General features: G+C 41.5%; 1 protein-coding gene across 1 annotated transcript in view; it reads right to left on the bottom strand.

Moving 5' to 3' along the window:
• LOC110489526 (junctophilin-1) overlaps positions 1 to 2323 on the bottom strand; it is a 100189-nt gene extending 97866 nt beyond the window's left edge. The window contains exons 1-2 of the mRNA XM_036945667.2: positions 1994 to 2323; positions 1279 to 1781 (exon numbers count right to left, since the gene is read on the bottom strand). Of these exons, the coding sequence (XP_036801562.2) occupies positions 1279 to 1657 (379 nt within the window). The 5' untranslated portion in view covers positions 1658 to 1781; positions 1994 to 2323. The remainder of the gene's footprint in view (positions 1 to 1278; positions 1782 to 1993) is intronic.
• Between the last annotated feature and the right edge of the window lie 16313 nt (positions 2324 to 18636).

The following is an 18636-nucleotide window of genomic DNA, read 5'->3' as shown; positions in this document are numbered from 1 at the left end:
CCCTGTAGACCGATGTGTCTGTCTGTCAACCTGCTCTGGTTTCACTTTCAGCACCCATCCAGGGTGTCCACACTGCTGACTGTGTAGGTTAGGAGAATGAAGGGCTTATATAGAGGACCGTGCGTATATAGGACACATCTTTATGGGGTCTCAGTACTGGCTGTTTACTGACAGAAAGGAATAGGCTTCAATATGAAAAACATATTTTAAGTCTTATTTTAGTGTGGTTTCAATCTTAGAATGGGCCACAGATAGACCAATAGGCTAGGTGATAGTCTAGCTATAATAACCTAGATGGCAGTATCTATGCTAGCCAGAGGGTTGCTCTGCACGCACTTTGACCACACACACACACACTTGCTCTATCTCTCTACCCTCCATCACCCCCGAGTACACTGTTACTGTCACATGTGTAGTATAAATCAATGGCTGAAAACGCGAGTTGTTGGTCACGGAATAACACAGGCAACTCATAGTCTAGTACTGACAGAGAGAGAGAGAGAGAGAGAGAGAGAGAGAGAGAGAGAGAGAGAGAGAGAGAGAGAGAGAGAGAGAGAGAGATTGAGAGAGAGAGAGACACACAGAGAGAGAGAGAGAGATAGAGACACACAGGGAGATAGAGAGAGAGAGAGAGAGAGAGAGAGAGAGAGAGAGAGAGAGAAAGAGAGAGAGAGAGAGAGAGAGAGAGAGAGAAAGAGAGAGAGAGAGAGACACACAGGGAGATAGAGAGAGAGAGAGAGAGAGAGAGAGAGAGAGAGAGAGAGAGAGAGAGAGAGAGAGAGAGATAAAGAGAGAGAGAGAGAGAGAGAGAGAAAGAGAGAGAGAGAGAGAGAAAGAGAGAGAGAGAGAGAACCCACGCAGCGTTCTAAATGATGAACTGATGCTTAGATAAGTAACACATCGAATATGTATTTAATCAATCAAAATGATCGAGTGGAAGCTACTTATTGTGGACTTAAATCCAACATTTTACGGCGCATCGGTGACAAACGTGTTTTCTTGCGCGTAATGGTCAAAAGCCCGCCCCCCCCCCCCCAAAAAAAAATATGTATAAATGTGAAAAGTTACAATCCGGTATTAACGCTATTAATAACGCAATAATAAACCAACGCTATAGACAGTCACATCTCCGTTTCTCTTTGAACCTTTTTCGCACGTCAAAAACCACAACACATCACGACAGATCCCACTGGTTCACGTTTTAAAGAGACACACACAATATGAAGAAAAAAAAAACTACATGCCAATCCGGTATAACAGTATAATGGTATATCTTACCACCGTCGCCATAGGTCTCAATCCCATACCCGTCCTGTAGGCCATTACTCCACGTCCCATCGTACCGGGCAGGTGTGCTGTGACTCTGTCGGAGTCCATAGCGACCCTTGAATCCGTGGCTCCACTCACCGCGGTAAGTCCACTTCCCTTTGGTTTCGACCCCAAGCCCATGCCGTTTCCCCTGGGACCAGTAGCCGTGGTACGTATTCCCGCTGGGCCAGGTGTACACCCCCACTATCTCAAAGCCGTGCGACCAGGAGCCGGCGTATTCGCCCTGGCCCTTTGGCCCGGTACAGATGCCATGTCCGTGGGCTTTACCGTCCTCCCACCCTCCGCAGTATGTTCCTCCATCGTCGAAGTCAAACCTTCCGCCCGTCATTCAGAACAGCCGAGAAATGAAGCAGAAACTACGGCTGCAGAATGATTCAATGGTGTCGTGTTATTATCCCCCCCAGAAGGGATCCAGCAGGGAGCGGAGAGGTGGAGAAAACGAGAGGATGACTCTGTTTGCACAAGAAGTAAAAATAAACAAAAAAAACAGTGATGATGGTGGTGGGAATCATGGGTAGTGTGTTCCAAGAGGCTGATATGTAAAGAAAAAAAGAATGTGTGATGTGGTTAGTGTGTGTCTGTTGTGTGTGTGTGTCTGTTGTGTGTGTGTGTGTGTTGCGTGTGTGTGTGTGTGTGTGTGAATGGGGAGGGAAGCGTAATTTACCGGAGGCGCACGCTGTATCCTCCGCTGTGTGATAGCTCCGTCCCCCCTCTCACCCACTGATCACAGAGGGAGAGAGAGAGAAGCATCGAGTCGCTGAACAAGAAAGACACAGCCAATTTCTACGTCACGCCAGTAGAACCTCCCACCACCCCCCTCAGCTAATTATGAGGGTGGATGCACTCGAGCCATCTGAATGATGTGCCGCTGTTCAACCACTAAATCATTGTTCAAATAGCGGACCAACCCGTCAGATAGGCACTGCCTCTTTGCTGCGACGCAACCTGCTGCTGTCGGCGACCGCCACCGGTGGTGCCAGGACTTTTTAAAAACGCGCGCCTCCTTCCTCGCACAGGTGTGTTCTCTGTACGGAACGGCTATTTTTGGAGGTGTGCGTGAACACGGGGATCAAATATAAATGCCCGATGTAGTCACGGTGAGATCGCTGAAGCTCTCGACATGTTGTAAATGAAGAACAACAACGACATTAATATGACATATCGTTGTCGTATTTAATGCTACTGTTTACTTTTTTTTTTTGTGTGTGTAAAAGGTGTATTTAAGTTATGCTATTACATTCCTCAACCTAGAATTTAAGAGCAGCCTCCAGGGTAACTTCTGCCATTTGAAATGTAACGAGGTCAATCGCGAAAGTTAAACTCCATAATTCTACACAACGTAATTAATCAATCAGTTTGGACATGATGAAAATATATTGACTTCAATGGAAATGGAAACTATTCATTTGTCATTACAGTAACTGACAATATCACAAATCAAAGAGCTCGACAGATTGGACCAAGGGGAATGGATGGGATAACAGCGACCTCTGCTGGTGGCTGGAAGCAATTGCGTGACACACTTGTTACAGACCGACGTTTATACGCATAGGACTTCTGTATGGGGTGGACTCGACAACCTATCTCAAGCGACGATTTTTTTTTTTTAATTACACATCTTTCTTGCTATTTTATTACACGCGTAGCAAAAAACTAAACCAATAGCCTACGTTGCATAGCCTAGAGTAGAGCCAAATAGGGCTTCAACCACATAGGCTTACATAATAGGCTATATAGTCCTACATAGCCTACACGAAGTTGTAATCGTTTGAGAGGAACGATGTTCATTCATAGGCAGCTCTGGATAAGAGCGTCAGCTAACTGCAAAAAAAAAGAAGTGAAATGTAAATCTCTTATTCATTCAGCATCAACGATGAATCTCAGAGGGGTGTGATGCCGTCCGATAAGGCAGCTGAGTGGAGGGCTGGACTAACCGTCCCGAAACGCAACGCAGCGACAGATCTGCTAAAATGGCGTCAGAAAATAGCGCTGAGTCTCAGCATGAGAAATAAATCCTCATCAACAAGGGTTATGTTCAGGAGGTACAGCAAGAGAGCCGAGTTGTCACAGAAAGCACCAAGCACCACACCATCCAAACTGACATTGTATGATTGGACACAGTCCTTCAATTATCAGAATGTGAGTGTCTCTGCACCATGCGGTTTCAGAACCTCCGCCATGGAGAGCTCCTCAAGGGTAGCCTATCAGGTAGCGGGTTACGAAACTGTGCTAAGTTTATCAACATGCTAATAAAAAAAAATAACACTGATTTATAGATTTACCATTTTCTTCATGAACCCTTTATGCACGAAATAATGCTTGCAAGAACTAGAAATCCATCAATAATTGTTTACATTTTGCTGGTTTAGATTGTCAGTAAGACAAACGAGCTGATGGTTGGACTACAGGAAACAGATGGCTGAGCCACGCTCCCATTAAAACATAGGGAGAAAGTGGAAACCTTGAAGTTCCTTGGTGTCCACCACAGGAGGTTGGTGGCATCTTAATTGGGGAGGACGGGCTCAGTGGTAATGGCTGGAGCGGAATCAGAGGAATGGTTTCAAATGCATCAAACTCGTGGTTTCCATGGTTTCCGTGTGTTCTATGCCCTTCCAGTACATCACTGGGGCCAAGCTCCCTACCATCCAGGAGCCCTATACCAGGCGGTGTCAGAGGAAGGCCCCCAGAAATTGTAATAGACTACATACAGCCATCCAAGTCATAGACTATTCTCTCTGCTACCAAATGGCAAGCAGTACTGATGCACCAAGTCTCAATCCAACGGGAACCTGAACAGCTTCTACCCCCCCAAGCCATAAGACTGATAAATAGATAGTTAAATAGATAGTTAAATAGTTAGTTAAATAGATAGTTAAATAGATAGTTAAATAGATAGGTAAATAGATAGGTAAATAGATAGTTAAATAGATAGTTAAATAGTTAGTTAAATAGATAGTTAAATAGTTAGTTAAATAGATAGTTAAATAGATAGTTAAATAGATAGTTAAATAGATAGTTAAATAGATAGTTAAATAGATAGTTAAATAGATAGTTAAATAGTTAGTTAAATAGATAGGTAAATAGTTAGTTAAATAGTTAGGTAAATAGTTAGGTAAATAGCTACCAGTACTACCTGCATTGACCCTTTCTGCACTGTATATTTTGACTCATCCCATGTGTTACTGTTTATTACCTATGCTGTTGCCGAGTCACTTTATTCCTACCTAACAGTGTGTGTACTGTACATATCTACCTTAATTACCCCGTACCTCTACACATGGACTCAGTACTGGTACACTGTGTATATAGCCTAGTTATCATTACTCAGTTCTGGTACCCTGTGTATATAGTCTAGTTATCATTACTCAGTACTAGTACATATAATGGTTCCATGAACCCTGTTATTCCATATATTGGGGGTTCTATGAACCCTGTTATTCCATATATTGGGGGTTCTATGAACCCTGTTATTCCATATATTGGGGGTTCTATGAACACTGTTATTCCATATATTGGGGGTTCCATGAACCCTGTTATTCCATATATTGGGGGTTCTATGAACCCTGTTATTCCATATATTGGGGGTTCTATGAACCCTGTTATTCCATATATTGGGGGTTCTATGAACACTGTTATTCCATATATTGGGGGTTCCATGAACCCTGTTATTCCATATATTGGGGGTTCTATGAACCCTGTTATTCCATATATTGGGGGTTCTATGAACCCTGTTATTCCATATATTGGGGGTTCTATGAACACTGTTATTCCATATATTGGGGGTTCCATGAACCCTGTTATTCCATATATTGGGGGTTCTATGAACCCTGTTATTCCATATATTGGGGGTTCTATGAACCCTGTTATTCCATATATTGGGGGTTCTATGAACACTGTTATTCCATATACTGGGGGTTCCATGAACCCTGTTATTCCATATATTGGGGGTTCTATGAACCCTGTTATTCCATATATTGGGGGTTCTATGAACCCTGTTATTCCATATATTGGGGGTTCTATGAACACTGTTATTCCATATATTGGGGGTTCCATGAACCCTGTTATTCCATATATTGGGGGTTCTATGAACCCTGTTATTCCATATATTGGGGGTTCTATGAACCCTGTTATTCCATATATTGGGGGTTCTATGAACACTGTTATTCCATATATTGGGGGTTCCATGAACCCTGTTATTCCATATATTGGGGGTTCTATGAACCCTGTTATTCCATATATTGGGGGTTCTATGAACCCTGTTATTCCATATATTGGGGGTTCTATGAACACTGTTATTCCATATATTGGGGGTTCTATGAACCCTGTTATTCCATATAATGAGGGTTCCATGAACCCTGTTATTCCATATATTGGGGGTTCTATGAACCCTGTTATTCCATATATTGGGGGTTCTATGAACCCTGTTATTCCATATATTGGGGGTTCTATGAACCCTGTTATTCCATATATTGGGGGTTCTATGAACCCTGTTATTCCATATATTGGGGGTTCTATGAACACTGTTATTCCATATATTGAGGGTTCTATGAACCCTGTTATTCCATATATTGGGGGTTCTATGAACACTGTTATTCCATATATTGGGGGTTCTATGAACCCTGTTATTCCATATAATGAGGGTTCCATGAACCCTGTTATTCCATATATTGGGAGTTCTATGAACCCTGTTATTCCATATTTTGGGGGTTCTATGAACCCTGTTATTCCATATATTGGGGGTTCTATGAACCCTGTTATTCCATATATTGGGGGTTCTATGAACCCTGTTATTCCATATATTGGGGGTTCTATGAACACTGTTATTCCATATATTGGGGGTTCCATGAACCCTGTTATTCCATATATTGGGGGTTCTATGAACCCTGTTATTCCATATATTGGGGCTTCTATGAACCCTGTTATTCCATATATTGGGGGTTCTATGAACACTGTTATTCCATATACTGGGGGTTCTATGAACCCTGTTATTCCATATATTGGGGGTTCTATGAACACTGTTATTCCATATATTGGGGGTTCTATGAACCCTGTTATTCCATATAATGAGGGTTCCATGAACCCTGTTATTCCATATATTGGGGGTTCTATGAACCCTGTTATTCCATATATTGGGGGTTCTATGAACCCTGTTATTCCATATATTGGGGGTTCTATGAACCCTGTTATTCCATATATTGGGGGTTCTATGAACACTGTTATTCCATATATTGGGGGTTCTATGAACCCTGTTATTCCATATATTGGGGGTTCTATGAACCCTGTTATTCCATATATTGGGGGTTCTATGAACCCTGTTATTCCATATATTGGGGGTTCTATGAACACTGTTATTCCATATATTGAGGGTTCTATGAACCCTGTTATTCCATATATTGGGGGTTCTATGAACACTGTTATTCCATATATTGGGGGTTCTATGAACCCTGTTATTCCATATAATGAGGGTTCCATGAACCCTGTTATTCCATATATTGGGGGTTCTATGAACCCTGTTATTCCATATTTTGGGGGTTCTATGAACCCTGTTATTCCATATATTGGGGGTTCTATGAACCCTGTTATTCCATATATTGGGGGTTCTATGAACCCTGTTATTCCATATATTGGGGGTTCTATGAACACTGTTATTCCATATATTGGGGGTTCCATGAAATCTGTTATTCCATATATTGGGGGTTCTATGAACCCTGTTATTCCATATATTGGGGGTTCTATGAACCCTGTTATTCCATATATTGGGGGTTCTATGAACACTGTTATTCCATATATTGGGGGTTCTATGAACCCTGTTATTCCATATAATGGGGGTTCTATGAACCCTGTTATTCCATATATTGGGGGTTCTATGAACCCTGTTATTCCATATAATGGGGGTTCTAGATAGATAGTTAAATAGATAGTTAAATAGTTAGTTAAATACATAGTTAAATAGATAGTTAAATAGATAGTTAAATAGATAGTTAAATAGATAGTTAAATAGATAGGTAAATAGATAGTTAAATAGATAGTTAAATAGATAGTTAAATAGTTAGTTAAATAGATAGTTAAATAGATAGTTAAATAGATAGTTAAATAGTTAGTTAAATAGATAGTTAAATAGATAGTTAAATAGATAGTTAATTAGTTAGTTAAATAGTTAGTTAAATAGTTAGTTAAATATATAGTTAAATAGATAGGTAAATAGTTAGTTAAATAGTTAGTTAAATAGATAGTTAAATAGTTAGTTAAATAGATAGTTAAATAGTTAGGTAAATAGTTAGTTAAATAGATAGTTAAATAGTTAGGTAAATAGTTAACCAAATAGCTACCAGTACTACCTGCATTGACCCTTTCTGCACTGTATATTTTGACTCATCCCATGTGTTACTGTTTATTACCTATGAACCCTGTTATTCCATATAATGGGGGTTCTATGAACCCTGTTATTCCATAAATTGGGGGTTCTATGAACCCTGTTATTCCATATAATGGGGGTTCTATGAACCCTGTTATTCCATATATTGGGGTTCCTGTGACTCCTGTTATTCCATATTTTGGGGGTTCTATGAACCCTGTTATTCCATATAATGGGGGTTCTATGAACCCTGTTATTCCATATAATGGGGTTCCTGTGAACCCTGTTATTACATATTTTGGGGGTTTTATGAACCCTGTTATTCCATATAATGGGGGTTCTATGAACCCTGTTATTCCATATATTGGGGTTCCTGTGAACCCTGTTATTCCATATATTGGGGGTTCTACGAACCCTAGTTATTCCATATATCGGGGGTTCTATGAACCCTGTTATTACATGTATTGGGGGTTCTATGAACCCTGTTATTCCATATAATGGGGGTTCTATGAACCCTGTTATTCCATATTTTGGGGGTTCTATGAACCCTGTTATTCCATATATTGGAGTTCCTGTGAACCCTGTTATTCCATATATTGGGGGTTCTACGAACCCTAGTTATTCCATATATCGGGGGTTCTATGAACCCTGTTATTACATGTATTGGGGGTTCTATGAACCCTGTTATTCCATATAATGGGGGTTCTATGAACCCTGTTATTACATGTATTGGGGATTCTATGAACCCTGTTATTCCATATAATGGGGTTCCTGTGAACCCTGTTATTACATATTTTGGGGGTTCTATGAACCCTGTTATTCCATATAATGGGGGTTCTATGAACCCTGTTATTCCATATATTGGGGTTCCTGTGAACCCTGTTATTCCATATATTGGGGGTTCTACGAACCCTAGTTATTCCATATATCGGGGGTTCTATGAACCCTGTTATTACATGTATTGGGGGTTCTATGAACCCTGTTATTCCATATAATGGGGGTTCTATGAACCCTGTTATTCCATATTTTGGGGGTTCTATGAACCCTGTTATTCCATATATTGGAGTTCCTGTGAACCCTGTTATTCCATATATTGGGGGTTCTATGAACACTGTTATTCCATATATTGGGGGTTCCATGAACCTTGTTATTCCATATATTGGGGGTTCTATGAACCCTGTTATTCCATATATTGGGGGTTCTATGAACCCTGTTATTCCATATATAGGGGTTCCTGTGAACCCTGTTATTACATATTTTGGGGGTTCTATGAACCCTGTTATTCCATATAATGGGGGTTCTATGAACCCTGTTATTCCATATATTGGGGGTTCCTGTGAACCCTGTTATTCCATATATTGGGGGTTCTACGAACCCTAGTTATTCCATATATCGGGGGTTCTATGAACCCTGTTATTACATGTATTGGGGGTTCTATGAACCCTGTTATTCCATATAATGGGGGTTCTATGAACCCTGTTATTCCATATTTTGGGGGTTCTATGAACCCTGTTATTCCATATATTGGAGTTCCTGTGAACCCTGTTATTCCATATATTGGGGGTTCTACGAACCCTAGTTATTCCATATATCGGGGGTTCTATGAACCCTGTTATTACATGTATTGGGGGTTCTACGAACCCTAGTTATTCCATATATCGGGGGTTCTATGAATCCTGTTATTCTATATATTGGTGGTTCTATGAACCCTGTTATTCCATATAATGGGGTTCCTGTGAATCCTGTTATTCCATATATTGGTGGTTCTATGAACCCTGTTATTCCATATAATAGGCTTCCTGTGAATCCTGCTATTCCATATAATGGTGTTTCCTGTGAACCCTGTTATTCTATATATTGGTGGTTCCTGTGAATCCTGTTATTCCATATATTGGGGGTTCTATGAACCCTGTTATTACATGTATTGGGGGTTCTATGAACCCTGTTATTCCATATAATGGGGTTGCTGTGAATCCTGTTATTCCATATGTTGGTGGTTCTATGAACCCTGTTATTCCATATAATGGGGTTCCTGTGAATCCTGTTATTCCATATATTGGTGGTTCTATGAACCCTGTTATTCCATATAATGGGGTTCCTGTGAATCATGTTATTCCATATATTGGGGGTTCCTGTGAATCCTGTTATTCTATATATTGGTGGTTCTATGAACCCTGTTATTCCATATATTGGGGTTCCTGTGAACCCTGTTATTCCATATATTGGGGGTTCTATGAACCCTGTTATTCCATATAATGGTAATCCTATGAACTCTTGGCAGAAACTTATATAACATATATTTCATCTTGTTGCAGGGGGGTCAGTCGTCTTGCCTCGACCACCGCCTTTGTCCAATTTGTCATTTCTGGGCCTCTTCCCAGATCCGTTTCCCATAACCCAATCAGAGCACTTGAATTTCTTGTGTTAAGCAGCAAAACATGAATAAATAACTTGTTTAGGTTTCAGCTTTCAGCTTTCAACAGGGAGATTGTCCACTGGGGTTCTTATTGGGTTCTGTGGGGGAGCACCATCTTGGATTCTATAAAATGTCTTACTTGCAGATACTATCACGACTCATGATGTCTTACTTGCAGATACTATCACGACTCATGATGTCTTACTTGCAGATACTATCACGACTCATGATGTCTTCTTTGCAGATACTATCACGACTCATGATATGACCCAGACACGGGATGTGGATGGTTCAGTTGTCAGATCATTTCTGATAACATAGGGTGCAGGCAAAGGGAAGGTCGAGGACAGGCAGAGGTTCGTAACCAGGTCAGAGTCCGACAGGTACAGAACGGCAGGCTGGCTCAGGGTCAGGGCAGGAAGAAGTTCACAAACCAGGTCAGAATCAGGCAGGTACAGAACGGCAGGCAGGCTCAGGGTCAGGGCAGGAAGAAGTTCATAAACCAGGTCAGAATCAGACAGGTACAGAACGGCAGGCAGGCTCAGGGTCAGGGCAGGAAGAAGTTCATAAACCAGGTCAGAATCAGGCAGATACAGAACGGCAGGCAGGCTCAGGGTCAGGGCAGGCAGAAAGGTCAGAATCGGAAAAGCTAGAAATAAAACTAGAGAGCAAGGAAAACAAGGACGACATGACAAAACCAACTGGCAACAGACCAAAATAAAACACAGGTGGATAATGGGGGAAAATGGGAGACACCTGGTGGTGTCCATAATGTCCATAGTTATTATGATTATTTATTTGAATTACGCGTCCTTCAGTTTCACCGGAAGTTGTCCCGCTAGCCGGATGCCTATCCCTAAGAAGTTTTAAGCAGAGACGAAAAGTAATCCTTTCTCTGAAGGTGTTTGCAAATATCTCTCCAGATCTTAAAAGTACTGTTGAGAATCAGGGTTATTTTTTCACCTATGTGTTGACTGAGTTTCTGTCACCAGTCATAACCACTGATTAAAGAGTACGTAGATGTGAGGCAGGAGTCATTTTCTGACCCAATTAGAGCAATGTTCATCTCTGAGCCATTCTGCAGTTATGTGAGCATGACATGCCCAGTTATAAAATAGTAAAATAGTACATTAGGAAGTGCCAGGCCACCTAAATTATATGGTAGGTGTAGTTTGCTAATTTTCAATCTTGGTCATTTTCTGTACCATGTGAAGTCTGAGAGGTATTTATTTGAGGTCATTAAAATTATTTTTCATTATATATAATGGGACCATCTGGAGAGGATAAAGTCTGGGGGAAAACATTCAGTTGATTAATTCTACCCAACCGTGATAATGGCAGGTCCGTTCGTCTGTCTTTAAGTCTTCCTTCTCTGTTCAGGTGCAAAGTTGCTAACCACTAGGCTACCCTGCCGCCCTGTGGTCCTGAAGGAGGTTAAGCCACGGGGAGGTGGAGTCATGAAAATGCCTCAGTGCATTCAACGGTTTCGGGATGAATAAGGGTTTTTATTTTCAAGACCCCCCCCCCCCCCCCCCCCCCCCCCGCAACCTCCCAATCTTCCTCATTCTACACTTCAATTACGTTGACTTGGTATGAAACCCTGCTTAAAGTGAGCAATTGAAAATAATCATAAAAATATAATAAGTGACGCGATATTGACCAAATCTGGAAATAAATATAACGTGTCCATGGTCTCCTATGAGTATTTTCCGTTGGGTTCATTAGTCTGTTTGTCCGTTGTGTTCATTCATGTTTAGATTTTATCATTAGCTACCCTGAAACCATCTACCTTCCTAGAGGCATATTACCAAATGGTTCTGGAACATGCGAAGGCAGAGCTACAGGGGAGAACAGAGGAGACAGCAGGTAGGTATAACACTGGAGAAGGTTCTGGAACAGGTGAAGGCAGAGCTACAGAGGAGAACAGAAGAGACAGCAGGTAGGTATAACACTGGAGAAGGTTCTGGAACAGGCGAAGGCAGAGCTACAGAGGAGAACAGAGGAGACAGCAGGTAGGTATAACACTGGAGAAGGTTCTGGAACAGGCGAAGGCAGAGCTACAGAGGAGAACAGAGGAGACAGCAGGTAGGTATAACACTGGAGAAGGTTCTGGAACAGGCGAAGGCAGAGCTACAGAGGAGAACAGAGGAGACAGCAGGTAGGTATAACACTGGAGAAGGTTCTGGAACAGGTGAAGGCAGAGCTACAGAGGAGACAGCAGGTAGGTATAACACTGGAGAAGGTTCTGGAACAGGTGAAGGCAGAGCTACAGAGGAGACACCAGAGGAGACAGCAGGTAGGTATAACACTGGAGAAGGTTCTGGCACAGGTGAAGGCAGAGCTACAGAGGAGAGCAGAGGAGACAGCAGGTAGGTAAAACACTGGAGAAGGTTCTGGAACAGGTGAAGGCAGAGCTACAGAGGAGAACAGAGGAGACAGCAGGTAGGTATAACACTGGAGAAGGTTCTGGAACAGGCGAAGGCAGAGCTACAGAGGAGAACAGAGGAGAAAGCAGGTAGGAATAACACTGGAGAAGGTTCTGGAACAGGTGAAGGTAGAGCTACAGAGGAGAACAGAGGAGAAAGCAGGTAGGTATAACACTGGAGAAGGTTCTGGAACAGGTGAAGGCAGAGCTACAGAGGAGACAGCAGGTAGGTATAACACTGGAGAAGGTTCTGGAACAGGTGAAGGCAGAGCTACAGAGGAGACACCAGAGGAGACAGCAGGTAGGTATAACACTGGAGAAGGTTCTGGAACAGTTGAAGGCAGAGCTGCTGAGGAGGTATCACTGTGGAGGTAAACAGACAGAAACATGGATACTAGTACCTGTAATATACCTACATTCTTAGAAATATTTATATTTTTTATTTAACCTTTATTTAACCAGGTAGGCTAGTTGAGAACACCTTTATTTAACCAGGTAGGCTAGTTGAGAACACCTTTATTTAACCAGGTAGGCCAGTTGAGAACACCTTTATTTAACCAGGTAGGCTAGTTGAGAACACCTTTATTTAACCAGGTAGGCTAGTTGAGAACACCTTTATTTAACCAGGTAGGCTAGTTGAGAACACCTTTATTTAACCAGGTAGGCTAGTTGAGAACACCTTTATTTAACCAGGTAGGCTAGTTGAGAACACCTTTATTTAACCAGGTAGGCTAGTTGAGAACACCTTTATTTAACCAGGTAGGCTAGTTGAGAACACCTTTATTTAACCATGTAGGCTAGTTGAGAACACCTTTATTTAACCAGGTAGGCTAGTTGAGAACACCTTTATTTAACCAGGTTAGGCTAGTTGAGAACACCTTTATTTAACCAGGTAGGCTAGTTGAGAACACCTTTATTTAACCAGGTTAGGCTAGTTGAGAACACCTTTATTTAACCAGGTAGGCTAGTTGAGAACACCTTTATTTAACCAGGTTAGGTTAGTTGAGAACACCTTTATTTAACCAGGTAGGCCAGTTGAGAACACCTTTATTTAACCAGGTAGGCTAGTTGAGAACACCTTTATTTAACCAGGTAGGCTAGTTGAGAACACCTTTATTTAACCAGGTAGGCTAGTTGAGAACACCTTTATTTAACCAGGTAGGCTAGTTGAGAACACCTTTATTTAACCAGGTAGGCCAGTTGAGAACACCTTTATTTAACCAGGTAGGCTAGTTGAGAACACCTTTCTTTAACCAGGTAGGCTAGTTGAGAACACCTTTATTTAACCAGGTTAGGCTAGTTGAGAACACCTTTAATTAACCAGGTAGGCTAGTTGAGAACACCTTTATTTAACCAGGTAGGCTAGTTGAGAACACCTTTATTTAACCAGGTTAGGCTAGTTGAGAACACCTTTATTTAACCAGGTAGGCTAGTTGAGAACACCTTTATTTAACCAGGTTAGGCTAGTTGAGAACACCTTTATTTAACCAGGTAGGCTAGTTGAGAACACCTTTATTTAACCTGGTTAGGTTACTTGAGAACACCTTTATTTAACCAGGTAGGCCAGTTGAGAACACCTTTATTTAACCAGGTAGGCTAGTTGAGAACACCTTTATTTAACCAGGTAGGCTAGTTGAGAACACCTTTATTTAACCAGGTAGGCTAGTTGAGAACACCTTTATTTAACCAGGTAGGCTAGTTGAGAACACCTTTATTTAACCAGGTAGGCCAGTTGAGAACACCTTTATTTAACCAGGTAGGCTAGTTGAGAACACCTTTCTTTAACCAGGTAGGCTAGTTGAGAACACCTTTATTTAACCAGGTTAGGCTAGTTGAGAACACCTTTAATTAACCAGGTAGGCTAGTTGAGAACACCTTTATTTAACCAGGTAGGCTAGTTGAGAACACCTTTATTTAACCAGGTAGTTGAGAACACCTTTATTTAACCAGGTAGGCCAGTTGAGAACACCTTTATTTAACCAGGTAGGCTAGTTGAGAACACCTTTATTTAACCAGGTAGGCTAGTTGAGAACACCTTTATTTAACCAGGTAGGCTAGTTGAGAACAAGTTCTCATTTGCAACTGCGACCTGGCCAAGATAAAGCTTTATAACAACGCAGAGTTGCACATGGAATAAACAAACATACAGTCAATAATACAGTAGAATGTTTTACAGAGGGTTCAACATGGAACCCAAAAGTGTTCTACCTGAAACCAAAAATGGTTCCCCTATGGGGACACCAAAATAACCCTTTTTTTCTAAGAGCGTACTGACTGTAGAGAGACATAACCCACATTTAGACTTGTAACCCACTGGAAAGAGACATAACCCACATTTAGACTTGTAACCCACTATATAGAGACATAACCCACTGTATAGAGACATAACCCACTGTAGAGAGACAAGACCCACTGTAGAGAGACATAATCCACTGTATAGAGACATAACCCACTGTATAGAGACATAACCCACTGTAGAGAGACATAACCCACTGTTGAAAGACATAACCCACTATAGAGAGACATAACCCACTGCAGTTAGACATAACCCACTATAGAGAGACATAACCCACTGTAGAGAGACATAACCCACTGTAGAGAGACATAACCCACTGTAGAGAGACATAACCCACTGTAGAGAGACATAACCCACTGTATAGAGACATAACCCACTGTAGAGAGACAAAACCCACTGTAGAGAGACATAACCCACTGTATAGAGACGTAACCCACTATAGAGACATAACCCACTGTATAGAGACATAACCCACTGTTGAAAGACATAACCCACTATAGAGAGACATAACCCACTGTAGAGAGACATAACCCACTGTAGAGAGACATAACCCACTGTAGAGAGACATAACCCACTGTATAGAGACATAACCCACTGTAGAGAGACATAACCCACTATATAGAGACATAACCCACTGTATAGAGACATAACCCACTATAGAGAGACATAACCCACTGTAGATAGACGTAACCCACTATAGAGACATAACCCACTGTAGAGAGACATAACCCACTGTATAGAGACGTAACCCACTATAGAGACATAACCCACTATAGAGAGACATAACCCACTCTAGAGAGACATAACCCACTGTAGAGAGACATAACCCACTGTAGAGAGACATAACCCACTGTAGAGAGACATAACCCACTGTATAGAGACATAACCAACTGTATAGAGACATAACCCACTGTAGAGAGACATAACCCACTATAGAGAAACATAACCCACTGTATAGAGACATAACCCACTATAGAGAGACATAACCACTGTAGAGAGACATAACCCACTGTATAGAGACATAACCCACTGTAGAGAGACATAACCCACTGTATAGAGACATAACCCACAGTAGAGAGACATAACCCACTATAGAGAGACATAACCCACTGTATAGAGACATAGCCCACTGTAGAGAGACATAACCCACTATAGAGAGACATAACCCACTGTATAGAGACATAACCCACTATAGAGAGACATAACCACTGTAGAGAGACATAACCCACTGAATAGAGACATAACCCACTGTATAGAGACATAACCCACTGTAGAGAGACATAACCCACTATAGAGAGACATAACCCACTGTAGAGAGACATAACCCACTGTAGAGAGACATAACCCACTGTAGAGAGACATAACCCACTGTATAGAGACGTAACCCACTGTAGAGAGATGTAACCCACTGTAGAAAGACATAACCCACTGTAGAGACATAACCTACTGTAGAGACATAACCCACTGTATAGAGACATATCCCACTGTAGAGAGACATAACCCACTTTAGAGAGAAATAACCGACTATAGAGACATAACCCACTGTAGAGAGACATAACCCACTGTAGAGAGACATAACCCACTGTAGAGAGACATAACCGACTGTAGAGAGACATAACCCACTGTAGAGAGACATAACCCACTGTAGAGAGACATAACCGACTGTAGAGAGACATAACCCACTGTAGAGAGACATAACCCACTGTAGAGAGACATAACCCACTATAGAGAGACATAACCCACTATAGAGACCTAACCCACTGTAGAGAGACATAACCCACTATAGAGAGCTGTAACCTGGTTGTCACGAATTGGCTCAAAGTTCGACACAAAAAGGGAGACAACGTGGAGATTAGGAATAGCAAAGCATATTTAGTAACTAAAGAAAACTAAATACAATTAACAATGGATGTGTGTAGTCAGTAATCAGTAGTGTAAGTGAGTGGTAATGTGGATAAATATGATAATGAGGGGTGTTGAAAGTTGCCAACACAAACAAACAAAAACAGGTACAAAAATGCCACAACCAAAATCTATCAGCGTCTACAAGGAGAGAGTCTCCAAAATGGCTGGGGGAAGAGGTGTATTCATTCTGGGACACACCCGAGCCCAGGTGTGTCCTATTTCGCTGACGATACCTCCCGGCTCCCGGCAGTTGAGAACACCTTTATTTAACCAGGTAGGCTAGTTGAGAACAAGTTCTCATTTGCAACTGCGACCTGGCCAAGATAAAGCTTTATAACAACACAGAGTTGCACATGGAATAAACAAACATACAGTCAATAATACAGTAGAATGTTTTACAGAGGGTTCAACATGGAACCCAAAAGTGTTCTACCTGAAACCAAAAATGGTTCCCTTATGGGGACACCAAAATAACCCTTTTTTTCTAAGAGCGTACTGACTGTAGAGAGACATAACCCACATTTAGACTTGTAACCCACTGGAAAGAGACATAACCCACATTTAGACTTGTAACCCATTATATAGAGACATAACCCACTGTAGAGAGACAAGACCCACTGTAGAGAGACATAATCCACTGTATAGAGACATAACCCACTGTATAGAGACATAACCCACTGTAGAGAGACATAACCCACTGTTGAAAGACATAACCCACTATAGAGAGACATAACCCACTGTAGTTAGACATAACCCACTATAGAGAGACATAACCCACTGTAGAGAGACATAACCCACTGTAGAGAGACATAACCCACTGTAGAGAGACATAACCCACTGTAGAGAGACATAACCCACTGTATAGAGACATAACCCACTGTAGAGAGACATAACCCACTATATAGAGACATAACCCACTGTATAGAGACATAACCCACTATAGAGAGACATAACCCACTGTAGATAGACGTAACCCACTATAGAGACATAACCCACTGTAGAGAGACATAACCCACTGTATAGAGACGTAACCCACTATAGAGACATAACCCACTATAGAGAGACATAACCCACTCTAGAGAGACATAACCCACTGTAGAGAGACATAACCCACTGTAGAGAGACATAACCCACTGTAGAGAGACATAACCCACTGTATAGAGACATAACCAACTGTATAGAGACATAACCCACTGTAGAGAGACATAACCCACTATAGAGAAACATAACCCACTGTATAGAGACATAACCCACTATAGAGAGACATAACCACTGTAGAGAGACATAACCCACTGTATAGAGACATAACCCACTGTAGAGAGACATAACCCACTGTAGAGAGACATAACCCACTGTATAGAGACATAACCCACTGTAGAGAGACATAACCCACTATAGAGAGACATAACCCACTGTATAGAGACATAGCCCACTGTAGAGAGACATAACCCACTATAGAGAGACATAACCCACTGTATAGAGACATAACCCACTATAGAGAGACATAACCACTGTAGAGAGACATAACCCACTGTATAGATACATAACCCACTGTATAGAGACATAACCCACTGTAGAGAGACATAACCCACTATAGAGAGACATAACCCACTGTATAGAGACATAACCCACTATAGAGAGACATAACCCACTGTAGAGAGACATAACCCACTGTATAGAGACATAACCCACTGTAGAGAGACATAACCCACTGTAGAGAGACATAACCGACTATAGAGACATAACCCACTGTAGAGAGACATAACCCACTGTATAGAGACGTAACCCACTGTAGAGAGACATAACCCACTGTAGAGACATAACCCACTATAGAGAGACATAACCCACTGTAGATAGACGTAACCCACTATAGAGACATAACCCACTGTAGAGAGACATAACCCACTGTA

This window comes from Oncorhynchus mykiss, chromosome 15 (genome assembly GCF_057628025.1).
Source record: "Oncorhynchus mykiss isolate SJ-2025 chromosome 15, ASM5762802v1, whole genome shotgun sequence".
NCBI lineage: Eukaryota > Metazoa > Chordata > Actinopteri > Salmoniformes > Salmonidae > Oncorhynchus > Oncorhynchus mykiss.
This window is presented reverse-complemented; position numbering and strand designations above follow the sequence as displayed.